This window comes from Dromiciops gliroides, chromosome 3 (assembly GCF_019393635.1).
Source record: "Dromiciops gliroides isolate mDroGli1 chromosome 3, mDroGli1.pri, whole genome shotgun sequence".
Taxonomy (NCBI): Eukaryota; Metazoa; Chordata; class Mammalia; order Microbiotheria; family Microbiotheriidae; genus Dromiciops; species Dromiciops gliroides.
The window spans coordinates 323174480-323193436 of NC_057863.1; the positions used below are offsets into that span (position 1 = coordinate 323174480).

The 18957-nt window shown below is 41.1% G+C and overlaps 1 protein-coding gene across 1 annotated transcript in view; it reads right to left on the reverse strand.

Annotated features, from left to right (window-relative positions):
* CCDC191 (coiled-coil domain containing 191) overlaps nucleotides 1–18957 on the reverse strand; it is a 121637-nt gene that overhangs the window by 50229 nt on the left and 52451 nt on the right. Inside the window, exon 8 of the mRNA XM_043992872.1 lies at nucleotides 12501–12691. Coding sequence (XP_043848807.1) covers nucleotides 12501–12691 — 191 coding nt within the window. The remainder of the gene's footprint in view (nucleotides 1–12500; nucleotides 12692–18957) is intronic.

Genomic DNA, 18957 nt, shown 5'->3' on the forward strand with positions numbered 1-18957 from the left:
AAGTTTTCCAAAGGCAACCCTACCTTGCTCTCCTCTTCTTATTCAATTCTGGGTCCAGGCAATTTTCTTTTTACATTGCTCTTCCAAGAAATACTGATAAACCAATTTAATGGACTGCCCATCCAACTGCATATCTTGGCAACTGGCATTCTTATCCATTTGTGTGTTTTTACCTATGTGGACAGTTAGGCCATTCTCTCTCTCTTTTTTGGTGGGGCAATGAAGGTTAAGTGACTTGCCCAGGGTCACACAGCTAGTGTCAAGTGTCCGAGGCCTAATTTGAACTCAGGGCTGGTGCTTCATCCACTGCATCACCAAGCTCCCCCCTAGGCCATTCTCTTTTGAAAAAGCTCATGAATTTTATTGAAAAGGTCTGTGAGTATTCAGACTCAATGCAATCAACATGATTTCATTCACAAACAAAAACACCTGGAGGATTTCACTGCCTATCTAAGGAAACCTTTTCATTTGGACTGTACTGTGGATATTCTCAATGAGAATGATGACTAAAGAGTCAGCATACATTGCCCTGTTCAATGACTTACTTGATATCAACAGTAAGAGAAACACTGAACAAAATTATCTCTGTGGCTGGAGACTTTTATCAAAGAATCCTACATGATCTTGACATGAAAGGTATTTTGTTGGGAGAACAGCCTTTTAGGTTGAATTCTTTTCTTTACCAAACTGAATTTTAAAAATTAACATTTTAAAAATTAAAGCATTTTGGAATCTTGTATGCTCTCAATCTTTCAGCTGTGGGATCATGAAGACATCTTTGGTAGAAATGTGTTTGCTACAGCCTGTTCAGTTCCTTCTTACATTTTCATGAAGGATACCTTCAATATATTTGTAGCTCATTCTTATAAAGATTTTACAGAGATGAGAAAGTAAGCATATGGGTTAGCAGTTATTTGAATCCTTTAAACATCTTAAAAATCGATCCCTTGGTACTTTTCCTCCCCTTTTTTGAGGAGAAATGAGGGTTAAGTAACTTGCCTAGGATCACACAGCTAGTTAAGTGTCAAGTGTCTGAGGCCAAACCTGAACTCAGGTCCTCCTAAATCCAGGACCAGTGCTTTATTCACTATGCCACCTAGCTGCCCCACCCTTGGTACTTTTAAAATTATACTGCCTGCAACATGGCTCTCTTCTGTGTGTCTGATCCGGCTGTTTTTCCAGTCTTCTTTCTGTTAGGTTTCCACATCCTCAAAATGGGGTGTTATAATCACAAAATGTGGTTTCATTGTCATGAATGATAAAGATAAGTCACTGTAAAAACAATGAGAGATGTTTTCCGATTTCTGTATATTTCTTGTTCTATTCCAAGTTTCATCTGTAAATGCATTTAGGATGATCTGGCTTAGTTGGGTTATTATAAAAGACATTTTGAATATCTTTAATTTTTACATTAGCTTCATTTCACACTATATCCTTCCTCTCTTCCTAAGAAACAGTTCTTATAACAAAGAATAAAGAGGGAAGTAATTCATCAAAACTAACAAACCAACTAGATCTAACATCATATATACAGTGTTCTATAGCCACAGTCCCCCACTTTAGCAAAGAAAGGAAAGAGTTGCATTTTCATATTACTTCTTTGGGGCAGCTAGGTGGCTCAGTGGATAGAGCACCGGCCCTGGATTCAGGAGTACCTGAGTTCAAATCTGGCCTCAGACACTTAACACTTACCAGCTGTGTGACCCTGGGCAAGTCATTTAACCCCAATTGCCTCACTAAAAAAAAACAAACAAAACCCCACAAACATATTACTTCTTTGGCACCAAGTTTGGACATTACAATTGTTATTGTTCAGACATTTCAGTTGTGTCCAACTCTCCATGACCCCATTTGGGGTTTTCTTGGCAAAGATACTGGAAGGGTTTGCCATGTCCTTCTCCAGCTCATTTCACAGATGAGAAAACTGAAGTGAACAGGGTTAATTAAGTGACTTGCCCAGGGTCATACAGCTAGTAAGTGTCTTAGGCCAGATATGAACTCATGAAGATAAATCTTGACTTCAGGCCCAGTACTCTATTCAATGCACCACCTAGCTACCTTACTATTATAATTATTACAAAATATTTACTTTTATTTTTTCTTTTTTCCGTTTGTAATGTTGTAGTTGTATTTATGGTTTTCTTGGTTTTGCTCACTTTACTTTGCATTAATTCAACACTTCTCGTGTTTCTCTATAGTCTTCATTGTTTCTTAAAGCACAGTAAGATTCCATTATGATCATGTATCACAATTTAGTCATTCATCATATCCTTTGTTTATAGTTTCTTTGCTACTACAAAAAGTGGTATTACATATAATTATTTTGATGTATACAGGACCTTTCTTTTTATCTTTGACCTCCTTGGTGTATATAAATACATGGGATCTCTGGGTCAAAGCATAAAGACATTTTAATCACTCTCTTAGCAAAATTACAAATTGCTTTCTAGAATTCACAGCTCTGCCAACAGTGTATTAATGAATCTGTTATTTCCACAACCCCTCTAACACTGAGTATTCATCTTTGCCAATTTGCTTCCTGTGCAGTCAAACCTCAGAGTTGTTTTGATTTGCATTTATCTCACTAGTGATTTGGAGCAATCTTTAATATCATTGTTAAGTTTGAAATTCCTCTTTTGAGGACTTTTCATTCAGATTATCCTTTGACTGAAATTTATCCATTGGAGAAAGTCTTGCCAAGCCTTCTAGAGACTCATTTGCCCCAACGCTGCCCTTTTTTTTGTGGGGCAATGAGGGTTGAGTGACCTGCCCAGGGTCACATAGCTTGTAAGTGTCAAGTGTCTAAGGCCAGACCTGAATTCAGGTCCTCCTGAATCCAGGGACAGTACCTTATCCACTGTGCCATCTGGCTGCCCCTCCATTGCCTTTTTTTTCTTTAAAAAATTTTTTTTTTTTTTTGCAGGGTAATAAGGGTTAAGTGACTTGCCCAGAGTCACACAGCTAGTAAGTGTCAAGTGTCTGAGGCCAGATTTGAACTCAGGTCCTCCTGAATCCAGGGACAGTGCCTGATTATCCACTGCGCCACCTAGCTACACCTCCACTGCCTTTTGTAATAATGATTCACTATCTGATGAGTAGAGAGTGTTTATAATCTTCTGCCATCTCTCTTCCATAACATTTTGAAAATAAGTTTATATTTTACACTGGTACCATACTTGGCTTTCTTGGCTCCCAATTTGGTAAGGAGATCAAGTATTTACCTGCTGAAGTGGTTTCTGGCTTCTCTGGCATCCTTGTGATGGATGATTTGCTTTTATGAGTTAAACTTCTATAGAAAATGATGATAATCCTTCCCAGTGTCCTTTATTTTACTCATTTCTCAGTGCCAGTCTCTTGTTTGAATAGGAAAGGTTGGAACTACCTTCACTGCCTTCAGAATCTTCTTACTTTTACCTTTTCCTTGAGTTTGGTATTTATTGCTCTTGACTATGCTTTAACCAGTCAGGGGTATGACTGCACACAGACAACTGATTTGAAAATAGCTTCCCCATCTATAACCAATAATTTGTTGTCTGTTAAGATAGAGTCAGTTTTGGGTTTTTTAGTGATGATATCTGGAGCTCAGCCTGCCCAGAGCCTTCTAACTCCTTCTAGAAGACAGTATTTATGATATACCTATGTGAGACTTCTGAGGAGTCTACTAGCCCTTGACTTCTTTTTCTTTTCTTAATGTTGAACCCTATTTTCCAATGTATTTTTTACCTTCCTCTCTATGTTCCCCCCCTTTTTTGGTGGGGCATTGAGGGTTAAGTGACTTGCCCAAATTAACACAGCTAGTAAGTGTCAAGTGTCTGAGGCTGGATTTGAACTCAGGTCCTCCTGAATCCAGGGCTGGTGCTTTATCCACTGAGCCACCTAGCTGACCCTCTCTATGTTCCCTTTCACAGTGAAATCAATGACTGTTCATCAGTGTGTGTGTGCTGAACTACTTTGGAGAGTACTGTCAGGTTCTCCATAGACTTTCTTTCCCTCTTCATCCTTGGCAACAGATGTTGATGAATAAGTTACAATTATTTTTATGGTCATTTTCAAACACAGGCTCATCATCAACACTATAAAGTAATATAGTGCCTTATAATTCCACAAAGCGATACCTTATTGCCTTTGGGAGCATGATTAAACCAATTCCACCAACTCTGTCATCTGACTCTCCAAGGGGCATCTACAAAACATCCTTCCATTTAGCAGCACCTTCTGTATGACTTCTGGTTTCATATATAGTGATACTGTCAATCAGTATTGGTTGATAGTTATGTGCATGATACTGTCACTTTTATATGATTCAGTTCCTTCAGAAATATATTGAGCCATTGGACAAGGATATCACATTTAGATTGCTAATAGTTAATGTTTATAGGAGGGCTAAAAATTGTGTAATTTGTATCATCTTCTGCACCCTACACTGCCACCATGATTGTAAAAACAGAAGGGGGCTGCGTAGGGCTAAAGGGAAATTTAGATTTTTTTGTTTCGTGGGTTGCCATGACCAAATAATTCATCACTCAGTGGCCAGCCTAATGGTGATGAGCCACTCTGGACTCAGGATGGTCTCCACGCAGTAGGCAGTCTGTTGTCAGGATTGCACTCAAAGCTTTCCTGAAAGGTAGAATTTCCTAGAGCTTATGTTCTGCTCCCAAAGCCTTCAAGAATTCAAGCCTACTACCCCCAGGCCACAGTGAGGCATCAGAGTAGGGCTTTTGTGGAGAGAAGCATTATAAATACAGAGTGTCACAAAGATCACTTATCTTACCCTAGTGAGGGAAAATCATCAATTTCCACAGTATAGTAGCTGTAAGTTTCTCTGCCTGATTAATGTGAAATTTAATTTACATCAATCTGGCTTGGGAAGGGGGAGTGTGAAATTCACCTGATGTGTTAATTTCATATTTTTACAGTAGGAATTGCAGAAAGCAATCTTGGCCATCAGAAAAGAGATCATGTAGACTGTATGAAAAGCAAAAAATATTTCTGTAAATAAAAAAAGACTAAATTAAACAGCAAGGGAAATGAGTAGAAGGTCCACTCACTAAAAGGGATTGTAGCTCATTTAGTGATGGTTATCTATGGTATTGGGACATCTAAATCTATCCATATTTGTCCCTTAGGTAGAAGAAGAAATATGGAGGCTGGAAACCCAGAATAAAGCTATGTCCCATTCCCTAACCATTTCTAGGCTCTGTGGAATGCCTTCTCAACTTAACATTTCCCATCTGCAAAGCAACAGCCCTCCTGGTTAGCCACATGGGAAAAGACTGCTGTAGAAACAATTTTTTCAAAGCCAGTGGTCTAAAAAGGAATGGTCTAGGGGCAGCTTGGTGGCACAGTGGATAGAGCACGGGCCTGGGAGTCAGGAGTACCTGAGTTCAGGTCTGGCCTCAGACACTTAACACTTACTAGCTGTGTGACCCTGGGCAAGTCACTTAACCCCAACTGCCTCACAAAAACAAACAAAAATAAAGGAATGGTCTTGGGGGCAACTAAGTGGCACAGTGGGTAAAGCACTGGCCCTGGATTCAAGAGGACCTGAATTCAAATTTGGCCTCAGACACTTGACACTTACTAGCTGTGTGACCTTGGGCAAAAAGGGCAAGGATAATGATTTGATGTAATGCCTGACGGAAATCTGAAGGCAGGTCTGTTTACATAACAGAACAGTAAATACTAACCACTAGACTTTGAACAAATAGATTTGGAGGTAATAGATAAGCTTATGAAAACTGATGGAAATACAATAATACACAGGTAATCCATAATGAGAAAGTGTCAAGTATTAAGATTCAGTATTTTTAAAGATTAATGTTTTAAAGCATATCTAGATATAGAAACCATGCTTTTCCTGCCTCCTGTATGTAACTGTGGACTCACCGTGGAATTATAAGACATGCACATCCATTTGTAGGGGTCTAAATGACTGGAGATCAAAGAAAGCTGTAGGTATCCAAATGGAAATGCCGAAATAGAGAGTAGAGCACAGCATTTTACACATAGTAGGTTCCCAATAAATATTTGTGGAAGGAATAAGTGATGTATGTCTATGACTATAAATGGTTTCAGTAACAATTCAAACCCAACCTACCTTTAGATTCAACTTGACATTTGTTCAAGTGCCTATCATGTGCAAGGTCACCCAGCTAGGGACAGGGATACAAGAACAAAAGCAACTTTTAAGCTTCTCTCCAGTCAGACCGGTTTCCTCACTGTCCCCCAAACTCATCTTGTCCATTTCTGACTTCAAACTTTAGCTCCATGCGTTGGCTGGTGCCCTTCCCTCTCCGGTACTCTGGATAAGAATATCTATGCAAATTTTACCTATCTTTCAGGGCCTAGTTCAAGACTCACAAAAAATTGCAGTACCATTACAATCCATAATTAGCCCTCCAGCTCTGAACTCCCCCAGCTCTTTTCTGTCTCTGCCTCTCTTTTGGCACTTAGCACATCAAGCCTCCTATTGTTAGTTAACTTTTCTTGTGTTCTGGTCTTATCTCTGCTACCAGATTGTAAACTCCTCAAGGGGAGGCAGCTTGTCTTAAACTTCCAGTGCCCTCCACAGCAGTGAGCACAAGACTTTACACATAGAAGATGATCAATATCTTCTGATTGGCAGAATCCAAATGTTCCCAAGATAACACCTGGTTCTCATCCAAAAATAGGCAACAAAAAATAGTGAACTGAGACTGAAGGTCATTTGAGCTCACTGATTAAAAAATAAAAATCTTTTAAGGGCAAATGTCGATTAAAAACCACCTCATTAATTCATTCATTCAACTAGCCTACAACCATTTACTAGAATTTATTAAAAACTAGTTAAAAAATAAAGCCTGTGCTGCTGATTTGTTTTTCTCTCTAATAAAGGAAGCCAGCAGGTGGAAATAATGAGCATCTGGGAGACCTGGCTTCCTGTTGTTCCCTTTTGTCTAGGCAAATTGGCCCTTATGTCTAGGCAGCTACTATGGGCCTTATTCCCCATAATTATCTTCACTCTCTCCAGCATCTTCCATCTCTCTCTCCCCGCTAGATTTTTACCCTTCAGCCTCCAAAACAGGCATAGATCTTTTCTATCTTAAAAAGAAAAAAAAAAATGAACCCTCCACTCAAGCCTGCAGCAGCTTTGTATTACTTTTGCAGTCAATATTCTCAACGGAGGGGTCTATACCTGATGTTTCTGCTTCCTTCCTTACTCTCATCCCCTTTTGTTGTTCAGTCATTTAAATCATGTCCAACTCTTTGTGATCCCCATTTGTTGTTGTGGTTTTTTTTTTGTGGGACAATGAGGGTTAAGTGACTTGCCCAGGGTCACACAGTTAGTAAGTGTCAAGTGTTTGAGGCCCGATTTGAACTCAGGTCCTCCTGAATCCAGGGCCAGTGCTCTATCTACTGCGCCGCCTAGATGCCCCCCCCCCCCAATTTGGGGTTTTCTTGGCAAAGATACTGGAGTGGTTTGTCATTTCTTTTTCCAGCTCATTTTAGAGGAAACTGAGGCAAATCGGGTTATGTGACATTCTGAACATCACCTGTTTCTGAGGCTAGATTTGAATTTAGGAAGATGAGTCTTCCTAACCAAAGCCCAGCCCTCTATCTAGTAGGCTACCTAGCTACCCCTTCAGTCATCCCCTACAATCTGCCTTCTCCCCCCTCCCCATTTCCCCCCTTGCTCTACTAAGGCTTGTCTTTCAAAAGTCAACAATGTTCTAATCACCTACTTTAAAGGTTTTTCTCAGTCTTCATTTCCCTCCACTTTTCTCTAGTATTTGATTCCGTTTACCCTCTCAGTAGCTCCCTAAGTCTCTCTGTTTCCAGTCTCTTGCCTCTCCAAGCCATCTTCCACACAGAGATCATAGTGACATTCTTAAGTGCTGGTCTGCTCAAGTCATTTTAGTAGCTCCCTTTTGTCTCTAGGAAAAAAATACAAACTGCTTTTTCTTTACAATGGGGGCCCTGACATCTCCACAGACTGACATCGCATCACTCCCACTCAGCACTCTGAATTCTAGCCAAACTGTCCTGCTGACCACAGGAACACCTCCATGTATTGGCACAGGCTGGCCCTTTATCCCTCCGTGAGCAGCTGCTCTCCATCTTCTCAGTCCCTCCTCATGGCCACCTCTTGGAATCTTCCCTCAATACATAGCTCAAGTGCCACCTTCTATGTGAAGTCTTTCTTGGCACCTTGAGTCATCTTCCCTTCTTTCCACTTCCAGGCTCCCCACATCCAAGAAACCACCAAGCTCTATAGATTATTCCTTCACAATGTGGCTCAGATCCAGCCCATCTCTCTCTCTTTTTTTTTTTTAGTGAGGCAATTTGGGGTTAGGTGACTTGCCCAGGGTCACACAGCTAGTAAGTGTTAAGTGTCTGAGGCCGGATTTGAACTCAGGTCCTCCTGACTCCAGGGCCGGTGCTCTATTCACTGCGCCACCTAGCTGCCCCCAGCCCATCTCTTGCATTCTCACAGCCACTCCTGATATCTAGATATTTACCACTCTACCTCATACCCGAACCATTATAAGAGCCTCCTTACTATTTTTCCTGCTTCCAGTCTTTTTCTCCTGGCAGGCTCTCCTCTACTCTGCTCCACAGTAATTGTCCTAAAGTAGCACTTTGGTTATGTTGAGGGCACAGAGCACCCCAGAGGTTCTCTGGGGCACATTGAGGAATCTTCTCCTGGAGAAACTAAACCAGAGGACAAATACACCTAGAGAGATAAGTGGAACCAAATCCGACCGAGCTAGCTTCAGGACCTCCACCCATCATTCTGATCTCCCTTACCCCTGGGGAGATAAATTAGGGTGTGGCTGTGGCCTTTGTGTCCTGAAGAGAGAGATGGCTTGAGAGATCCGTAGCCACCCCTCACCCAATTCCTCTAGCCACCACCAGTGGGGGATGGTCCTCCCTCACTAAAGGAACTTTCCACAGGCAGATGGTCACACCTCCATCAGTCCCCTATAAAAGTACCTGCCGTTCTCCTGCTCAAGGAGATTGGTACCTCACAGCCACATGCTTTGTTCCATACCTATCTCCCCATGAGAAGTCCAAGGATTTCTTTCGTGGTTTCCCTTCCCTTCCCTTCCCTTGCCCCTAAACAAACTACCATCTTATTCTAACTGCTTTTGTGTGCAAGAGGGTGTAATTCTTTAAAGAGGCATTCCTAAGAACCCCAATCCCTAACCCAACCCATACGCCATTTTCCCCCATAACATTTATATGGCCTTCCTGCCGCAAATTCTTTCAATAGCACTCAGCTGTATGTGGGATAAAATCTAAATTTCAAAGCTTGACATTGTATGGTAACCAACCTTTCTGGCATCATTTCTTCCCTGTGTAAGCCCTGGGCTCTAGCCTGACTGGCCTATCTTTGTCTACCCCGCCCCCCAAATCCCTTCCTCTTTTTCTGCTTCTGTATTTTTGCTTTTGTTACTCCACCCCCCCCCCCACACACCAATTTTAAATGATTTTGCCATTTCCACCTAATGAACTCCTACCTCATTCTGGAAGGTCTTTCTCCAAGCCCACCTCCCTCAGGAAGTCTTTCACTGATGAAATGATTCCCTTTCCTCTATCCTCCTATAATTCCTTTAACTTCTATTATTCATATGGTTGGACATGTTGTTCAGGCATTTTTCAGTTGTGTCTGACTCTTCATGACCCCATTTGTGGTTTTTCCTTCTCCAGCTCACTTTACAGATGAGGAAACTGAGGCAAACAGGGTTGAGTGACTTGTCTAGGGTCACACAGCTATTAAGTGTCTGAGGCTGGATTTGAACCTAGCTAGGGAGATGAGTCTTCCTGACCTCAAGCCTGGAACTCTATGAACCACACCACCTAGCTGCCCTGTTTCATATGGTACTGATCAATCAATCAAGTATTATGTGCCAGGCAATGTTCCAGGAGCTGAGGATGCAGAGACAAGAATGAAATAGTCCTTTCCCTCAGAAAACTTACATTGTAGGAGAGGAGACACTGCATGTATATATGAGCATATATTAAATGAATAATTACAAGAGACTCTGGAGAAGGCCTCAGTAGCTAGAAGAATCCAGATAAGGCTCTCATAGCAGGTAACTCTTGGGCTAAGCTTTTAAGGAAACTAGGCCTTCCTATGAGCATGGGTTGTATGAGAAGCATGGGGGACAGTTGGGATAAAAGTGCAAAGATGGGAAATAGTCTGAAGTGGATGAAGGGGAATAATCTATAATAAACCTAGATAAGTAGGTTGGAACTGGGTTGTGAAGGGATTTAAATGTTGAGCAGAGGAGTCTGTATTTGTTCCTAGAGGCCGGAGGGAGCTACCTAGAGGAAATCAGAAACCACCCAGAGGACAGGACAGGAGAGGGGAGAGACTTGAGGTTGGGAGGCTACATATACCATAAGGCCTTGTATACTTGTAATCAAGTAGATCACGAGTTCCTGAAGGACAGGAAAGTATTTTCTTCTCCTTTCTCTTTCTTCCTGAGAGCCTAACATAATGCCTTGCATGCAGTAGATGCTTAACTGATATTTGTTGAGCAAATGAATGAGTGAATGATAGGATTTGAAGGATGCCAAAAGTCCTACTTGACCCCAAACATTTTCCTTAGGCTGTCAATATCTGAAATTCCATGCTTTAACCTTCATTAAGGCACTATCTCCAGAAAAACGTTATTAAACTGCAAATATGTTACTGGGGAGGGGGCAACACATCAACCACAATTATTATGTTAGCAGAGCACCAAACCATAAAGGACTCAAGACAGGTTAACTTTGATGGGAGCAGTAGGGAAGGTTGGGAACACTGATCATAAATGAAGGAGTGGTCCAAGTTTAGAAGTCGAGAGCATCCATCTGGGGTCAGGGGTTGGTGAAATAGTAAATGAGGGAGAAATGACCACAAAGACCCAGGACCACTAAATTGGGAAAGTAGGCTATGCAAAGAGATGATGAATAATATTAAAGACAAGTTTTGTTTTTTCATAATTATGGCTATGATTGGCCACCATACTAGGATGGGAGAGGGCAATCTGAAACATTTTAATAGAGGTCCTAGGGGATCCCCAAATAGAATATTATCACCAGCTTCAAGGGACAATTCTAATTGTTTGGTTGTACTAGTATTTGTTTGTTTGAGCACTGCTTGCCATAGCCTTTTTGTTAAAAATAGAAAGTTTTACTTCACCAGTCTCATTGCCATGAATACTCTTAGAACAAAAAGTTTGATTCAATTCACTTAAAAAGTGTCTCTAAGTTTAAGTTACTATTCAAGGACATGAATATTAGGTATACAGAGATTTAAAAGAAGAGAGTATGTGCTTCTAAGAGTTTACAATACAAATTTACAATCACCATGGGGGAAGGTGACAATGATAATGATGATAATGATACAACTTAGAATGATTAAATGGAGAGGTCATGTTGGCATTCAAGGAAGGAAGGATCACTCTTAGCCTGGTGGTGGGCAGGGTCAAGGAAGGATCCATGGAGGACATGGTACCTGAACAGGTCCTTGAAGGAAAAGAAGGAGGGAGTTCTTGCAAATAATAGGGGCCTCAATAGAACCCTTTGCTCTTTTCTATTTCTGTGCTCTTGCCATTCCCTCCCGTCTGCCATTTTGAAATGATCTCCCCACCTCCACCTAATGAAATCCTACACCATCCTTGGAGGTTTCCAACCCTACATCCCTCATAAAACCTTTCTTCTCATTTTGTAGCTTCATGGAGTCAGGTGAGGACATGACAAAATAAGGGAAGAGTAAGTAGTAGAGTCTTCTTTCCAAGTAGAACTTCCAAAGGTGAATAGAGGGAAATAGGGCCAAAAAGATGGGAGGGAGCCAGATTGTGAAAAGCTTTAAATGCCAGGTTCAGGATCATGGAAATGTAGAGATGGTAGGGAGATCATCTAAACACAAATATTCTCTAGAGTATGCCAATACTCTAGAGTCTCTCAATCTCCACTAGTAGTGGGTGCTTGAGGCAATTCCTGCTTTTGGAAGGCTTTCATTGTTAACTCTCACAACACCTGAAAAGGCATTTCCTCCTCAATTCCACCTTTCAGAATCCTTTTTTTCCTTCAGTGGTCAAATGAAGTGCCACCTATGGGAAGCTTTCTCTGAAATCCCTAGTGACTAGTGCCCACTATAGCCTTGCTTAAGATGATTTTCTTCTTAATTTGTATTCATCAGGCATTCTCCCTATAAAGGGCAAGGTACCTGAAGGAAGAGACCATTTTCCATTTTTGCCTTTGTAACCCAGCACCTACCACAATGGGAAGGGTTTTCAGAAATGTTTGTGAAATTGAACTGATGAACCTGCCCACCACACCAGGAGTTAGGAAGAACTGGGTTCTAATCCTGACTGCCATTTACTACCTTGGTGATTTTGGTGAAGTCACTGTACCTCTATGGGTTTTTGGTCTTCATTTGTAAAATAAGGAGACTGGATGAGAAGGCCTTAGAGGGCCCTTCCATTTCAAAATATATGATTTTCCAGAAAAAGTCAGAATGTTCGTACCTGACTTGTTCCTTAATAGCAGCCTCCATGGCTTGAGTCTCCCGTGCCAACTTATGAATTCTTGTGTAGTCCCTCCAGGATTGTAGGAACTTCATCTGACATTTCCAATCTGCTAGGGCCTCAGCTTTCTTCATCTTAAATTTGTGTTCAAAAAGCACCTTCTTCCAGGCAGAGAAATACTTTTGTAGGCACTGTGTTAAAAACATTGAGAAAACAACTACATTTCAGGGTTAAGGAGAATTTTTTAAAAATCCGTATGTGTATACACACATATATTATATATGTATGTATATATACATACACAAACATACAACACTCGATCTGTACCCATTCAATTTTCTCTCTAGACTTTTTTTCCTAATCATTTTCAGGGAACACCTCCTTGCTAGAAGGCGGAGAAAGAACAATCATATATTATAACATCCTACAATTAAGATAGTTTCTCTCATGAATTACACTGTAATTTTTCATTCTCACTGAGATGGAGAGGTAGACAGCTGCTTATGGAATGTTCTCAGGGGCACTAAAAAGTACCTCTCATAAACTATTTTCCTTATGAACCAGCTTTAAGGTTTAAGATTCCTATTACTATATTTATAACGTGGAGAGATTTAGAATTGGACAGCCTAAGTTCTGGTCTTGGCTTTTCCATATACTAGCCATGTGATCTTGAATAAATCGCTTAACCACGGTGAACCTCAGTTTATTCTTCTGCAAAAAAAAGATAATAATGTACTTATGGGGCTGTGGGGGAAAAGCTTTATGAATTATAAAGCCGTATAAATACTATAACCTAGTGTGATATAGCAAAAAGAGTCTGCAATTTGGACTCAGAAATTGTGAGTACTCATATTCTGTGACTTTGTGATTTGGGGAAGTTTGGGTAAGTTACTACAAGTCTAAGTTGGGCTTGTCTGAACATGCTGTTTGCCTAACATGGTGACCTACCATGTGGGGGTAGCCTCCTTTGATTGGCTGCTTGCATCTTTAAACTGAGTGAAACCAAGCTAGTTCCCGTCCTTTTTAGTCCCTCGTTTGGACTTCTCCTTCCTGCTGCGTTCACAGTGTGGGCAATATGAATTGAACTGGTGAGAAGGGAAGGACTTCCTTCCCCTGGTCTCCTTCTTTCACCCCAGCTCTGAGAAATGGGTCTAGAGCCATTTACTTTTGTTCTGTGTGGCTTATCCTTCTCCATTTTAGGCACTAGAGGTGATCCTCAAGGGACTGGGGAGTTTGATTCATGACAATGACCTTGGAGCCAGAATTGCAGGCAGAATGGTGCAGTCAGTCAACCCAGCAAAAATCCTCTGAGAATCTCGGGTGCCTGGACTTGAGTCCAAGGTGGGTTTTGGACTTGGAACTGGGACTATGCTCTACAGGAAACAAGCTAAGCTATGAATCTAAGTACCATCCTTTCTTTAGAGACTGAGGAAGCATTAGGGGAAGGGGATTATGCCTCCCCTGTGGTAGGGGGGGAATAAGTTTGTGTATTTGTGATTATGCTTTTTGACGTAAATGTTTCTGTGTAAAAGCTAATCTGTTAGTGGTGAGATGGAACTGGGATACAGGACACCACCTCCTATAACTGAGGGAATATCATCAGCAGGGACTAGAACCATTTGTATAGAGTATACTCCCAACCCCTTAAAGGTACTAGAGAACCCTGGGGGAGCTCCAACCTGGGGGAAATCCCACCTAAATGGCTTTCAGGCTGCAGGGGGCCAGGGTGATCAGTGTTGCACAAGTATTATCCTCATTTTACGGATGAGGAAACTGAGGCTCAACTAGGTTATATAATTTGTCCATGGTAAGTATAGGAACTAGATCTGAACTCAGGTTTCTAGAATATAAGCCAATTATTATTGTTATTATTGTTGTGGTTTCTTATTATTTTTCTGTAAGCAAAATTTGCCAAAAATAAAACAAAAGTATTTTCTTGATTTCCTAAAGCCATTAAATTGTTTTTGAATAAATATTTTTTCAGGCTGAATTTATATGCCTTAAGAAGAAAAGAAAATGGAAGGAATTAGAAAGGGCTCCCTCCCTTAATCCTATGTTCTAGTGAGAAAAGAGGAAAGGGAGAGGAACTGACAGACTCTCACAGCCACTTTCTTGTTCTTCCCCCAAAGATTAGCTTATGAGACACTTTCCTATTTGTTTTTCTTCCTTCGGCTTCCTTTCCAGAATTTGCAGTAGACGATGCTTTATGCTGTATGTTTGTTTGCCTTGACTCACTTAGGTACCTACCTTGTGTCTTTTTTTGGAACAAGGGCTCTCCTTCGCTACGGTGAGCCCTGCGTGACCCAAGAGCAAAGACCAAAAACCTCATTTGTAAAACACCACAGAGTTAGTTATGTCTGCTCTTTCACTCAGTTCTTTGATTCTCTTGGCTTTTAAACAAGCTTAAAAAAAAAAAAATTCCCAGCAGCCCTCATCTCTGTAACATCACAGCTGTGCAAATGATTATGGTTTGATATGCGTGAATAAAGAGCAGGCAAACTTGTGGGAAGAAATGTTTCTAAGTTTATGACCACAGTATTTAAAAGGAAGAAAAGAAACAGGGAAAAGAGGACTGTTCAGATGGAGAATGATTTCTAAGTGGGATGTTTCCCCCCCTTTTGAGATCTTCCATGAGACATCATTTGGTCTTTCAGAGATTCCACTCAAGAGAACATATGACAGCTTACCCTGCTAAATGTATTACATGCACTGGAGTTGTCCTCATTTTGTTGGCAAGAGAAGCTCTTTCCTGAAGTGTAATCACACTGCTGTCACTGGAAATGATTGACGTGAAATAGAACAGCAATTTACCATCTAATCTGTGTGGTAATTCTAACCCTGTCACTAGAGATGCTTCGTCTGATTAATGAAGTGGGGAACTCATCAGAATTCCTCAGCTATTTCCCTTTTGTCTCAAAGCTCAGTAGTAATTGCATCAAAATTCTCAGTCATGGAAAGATAAACAATGAATTGTAAAGAGGACAAAAATGTCAACAAGTTTACAATGTATTTTTGCCAAACAGAACTATCTGTGGTGCAACTGGTGGTCTTATAAGGTTGGTTAAGGCCTTTTTTTCCTTTTCCTTTTTCTTTCTTTTTTTTTTTTGTAGTCTGGACCTTCCCTAATGCCTATAAATATGCACATATCTTCCCTATCCTTAAGGTGCCCTTTCTGGCTATCATGTTATACCTATCCTTCCTTTCTCAACAAAAATCCTAGAAAAAGCTGGCAGCTGACCAACATTTCTCTCATCTTTACTTCTCAACCTTTTATGGGGCAGCTAGGTGGCACAGTGGATAAAGCACCGGCCCTGGATTCAGGAGTACCTGAGTTCAAATCCGGCCTCAGACACTTGACACTTACTAGCTGTGTGACCCTGGGCAAGTCACTTAACCCCCATTGCCCCACAAAAAAACCAAAACAAAACAAAACTTCTCAACCTTTTGCAATATAGCTTTAGACTCCACTGTAGCTGAAACTGAGTTCTCCAAAGTGACCAGTGGTATCAGTTCCCAAACTGAATGGCCTTTTCTCAATTCTCTTTCTTCTCGATGTTTCTGCTACATTTGACGCTGGTGATCACAGTCTTGGCATCTCTTTCCTCTTTGGGCCTTTGTGACTCTGCTCTCACTTGGTCATTCTACCTGTCTGATTACTTATTTTTTGCTGGATCGTTCTGCCCACTAACTGGGTGTTATCCAAGGATCTGGCCTGGACCCTCTCTCCACACTCTTCTTTGGCAACTTCATCAATGCCAGTGGGTCTAACTAACAACTCCATGCAGATGACTCAGAGATCTACATATCCAATCCTAATCCTGCCCTTGAGCTCCAATTTCACACTTCACCACCAATCTACCGGATATTTCAAATTAGATGCCCTCTGGGCATCTCAAACTCTTCGGTGTCCAAAATAGAATTCATTACCTCACTCCTCTTCCAAATTTCCTTATTCCTATAGCGGTCATCTTCCCTGTCACTTAGATTCGCCATCTCCAAGTCATCCGCGATTCCTCACTTTCCCTCACCCTACATATGGAATCATTTGCCAAATCTTTTTGTTTCTAACTGCCCAACATCACTTGTATCTGTTCCCTTCTCTTCAACTCACACAGCCTATAGATATACACCCTACTCTGAACCCTTATAACCTCTCACTTGGACTGTTGCCAGAGTCTCCCAACTGGTCTCCCTGTCCCACTCCAGTCTATCCTCAAAGCGGCTCAAGTAATTTTCCTAAAGGACAGTTCTGACTGACGCTCTATTACTCAACAAATTCCACAGGCTTCATAGGATCTCTACAAATAAATCCCAAACTCCTTTTTTTGGGGGCAATTTAGAAACCATCCCCACCTTGGCCCTAAGGTACCTTTCCAGCCATATTATATATTGTATAGTATAGTATAGTATAGTATAGTATAGTATAGTATAGTATAGTATAGTATAGTATAGTATAGTATAGTATAGTATAGACAGAGAGCTTTTACAACTCCTCACATATGACATCGTTTTCCATCTCTATGCTTTTGTCCTGGTTGCCCCCATGCCTACAATCACTCCTCCCCCTTACTTCCACCACTTAGAATCACTAGTCTCCTTTATTACCCAACTCAAGCATCATCTTCTGCATGAAGCCTGCCTGCATGAATCCAGCTTAAAGCCTTTCCCTCATAATTACCTCCTATATAGTTTGTGTCTACATTTACATGTATATGTTGTATTCCCCTCAGTCCTAGTAGAATGTCATCTTTTTGAGGCAAAGTCATTTAGTGGGGCAGCTAGGTGGCGCAGTGGATAGAGCACCAGCCCTGGAGTCAGGAGTACCTGAGTTCAAATCCGGCCTCAGACACTTAACACTTACTAGCTGTGTGACTCTGGGCAAGTCACTTAACCCCAATTGCCTCACTTAAAAAAACAAAACAACAACAAAAAAACCCCCAAAGTTATTTAGCTCCTCACGGCCCTGGTAAACTCTCTAAAACTGCAGAAAAGTGGCCGACCAGCATCAGACAGAGGAAGTTTCCTCACCAAGAGCTTTCTACACAAAGTAAATCACGCATCAATCAAACAACACAGAACTTATTTTGTGCCAGGAACTGTGCTAGGTTCTAGGGATACAAACACAAAGGTGAAGCAGGCCCTGCCCTCCAGGAGATTTATCTGAATATCTGTGTGGTCCTTGAGAATCATGTGTATGAGGAACCACAGTGACATCACACGCCAGCCTGACTAGCATGGTCAGATGATGCTATCACAGAGGCTAATATGGCATCTGCCCAATACCTATTGGGGGGAATTTAACTTTTTTGTTGTAGTTGCTTGGTGAGATTTGAGCCAAGGGGGAGGGATCTGATTTGTAGGAAGAAGAGGAATACTATTCTTTTCTGTAAAGTTTTAGAGAACAGATTCTATTTGTGATCATTTTTGAAATGCAGAATCTCATCAGGACAATTTCAGAAGCCGATGACAAGGAGAAAAATATCTGGGGACGTGTGATCATAAAAGCCCACATGATATTCTGAAGCAAAGTAACTCACATATCCAGGAGACTAATGTTTACTAAGCTGGAGCTCAGCACCGATTCTAGGGAAGCGCTCTCTCTCTCTCTCTCTTTCTTTTCTATCAAGTGTAGCCAAAGATTGTCAGTGAGTGAGAATATATAGAAATAAAGAGACAAAGAACACTCCTAATAACAATAAGAAACTTGATATTTGCCTAAGAACAAGAGGTTCTACAATACCATTCGAAATCTCCTAATATATGTTAACTATAGGAAATCCCTACAGCTACAGAGGCTCTGGCCTCTGCCACACGGTCTATTTGACATTCTTCTGCAGTTTGATTTGCAAAGGAGCATTTCCTGCATTTTCTTGCTAAGCGTGAGATAATATCACTCACTAGAGGATTACTGTCAAGTTCTTGCTCAGAAATGATCTTGTTTCAATGGTAGGAAGCTGACTCTGGTAACTGAAATCTTTGGGAATGAAATCTGCCATATGCATGAGGGAGGGAGAATATAACTATGGTTATCATGGTCTCACCAGAAAGAAAAACAATCCAGGTTTTCTTTCAGCATGCCCTTGTGTTCCCAAGGTTCAGCTCAATGTCCATTAGGTAAGCTCTATACAACATTAACAATGATGCTTTGGGGGCAATTATTGCCTTACCCCTGACAAAAAAAAAAAAAAAGTAAAACAGGCCCCCTTGACTTCTGTAAATGGCTCCCCTATCTTTCATTATTCTCTTCAGATTTCAGAAGTAGGATCACAGGCTTTTAGAAATTTTTAAGAAAACATAAAAGCCCCATTCCGGAGCTGGGTGAGAATTAAGAAGGCCACATTTTGAATAGCTTAAGACTTTTCATCCACAGTCCCTTGTTGTTTTGCTAATTAGCAATGGCACTTCTATGTGGATTTCTGGATCTCCCAGGGAGATTTCACTGCATGATCAAAGAAAG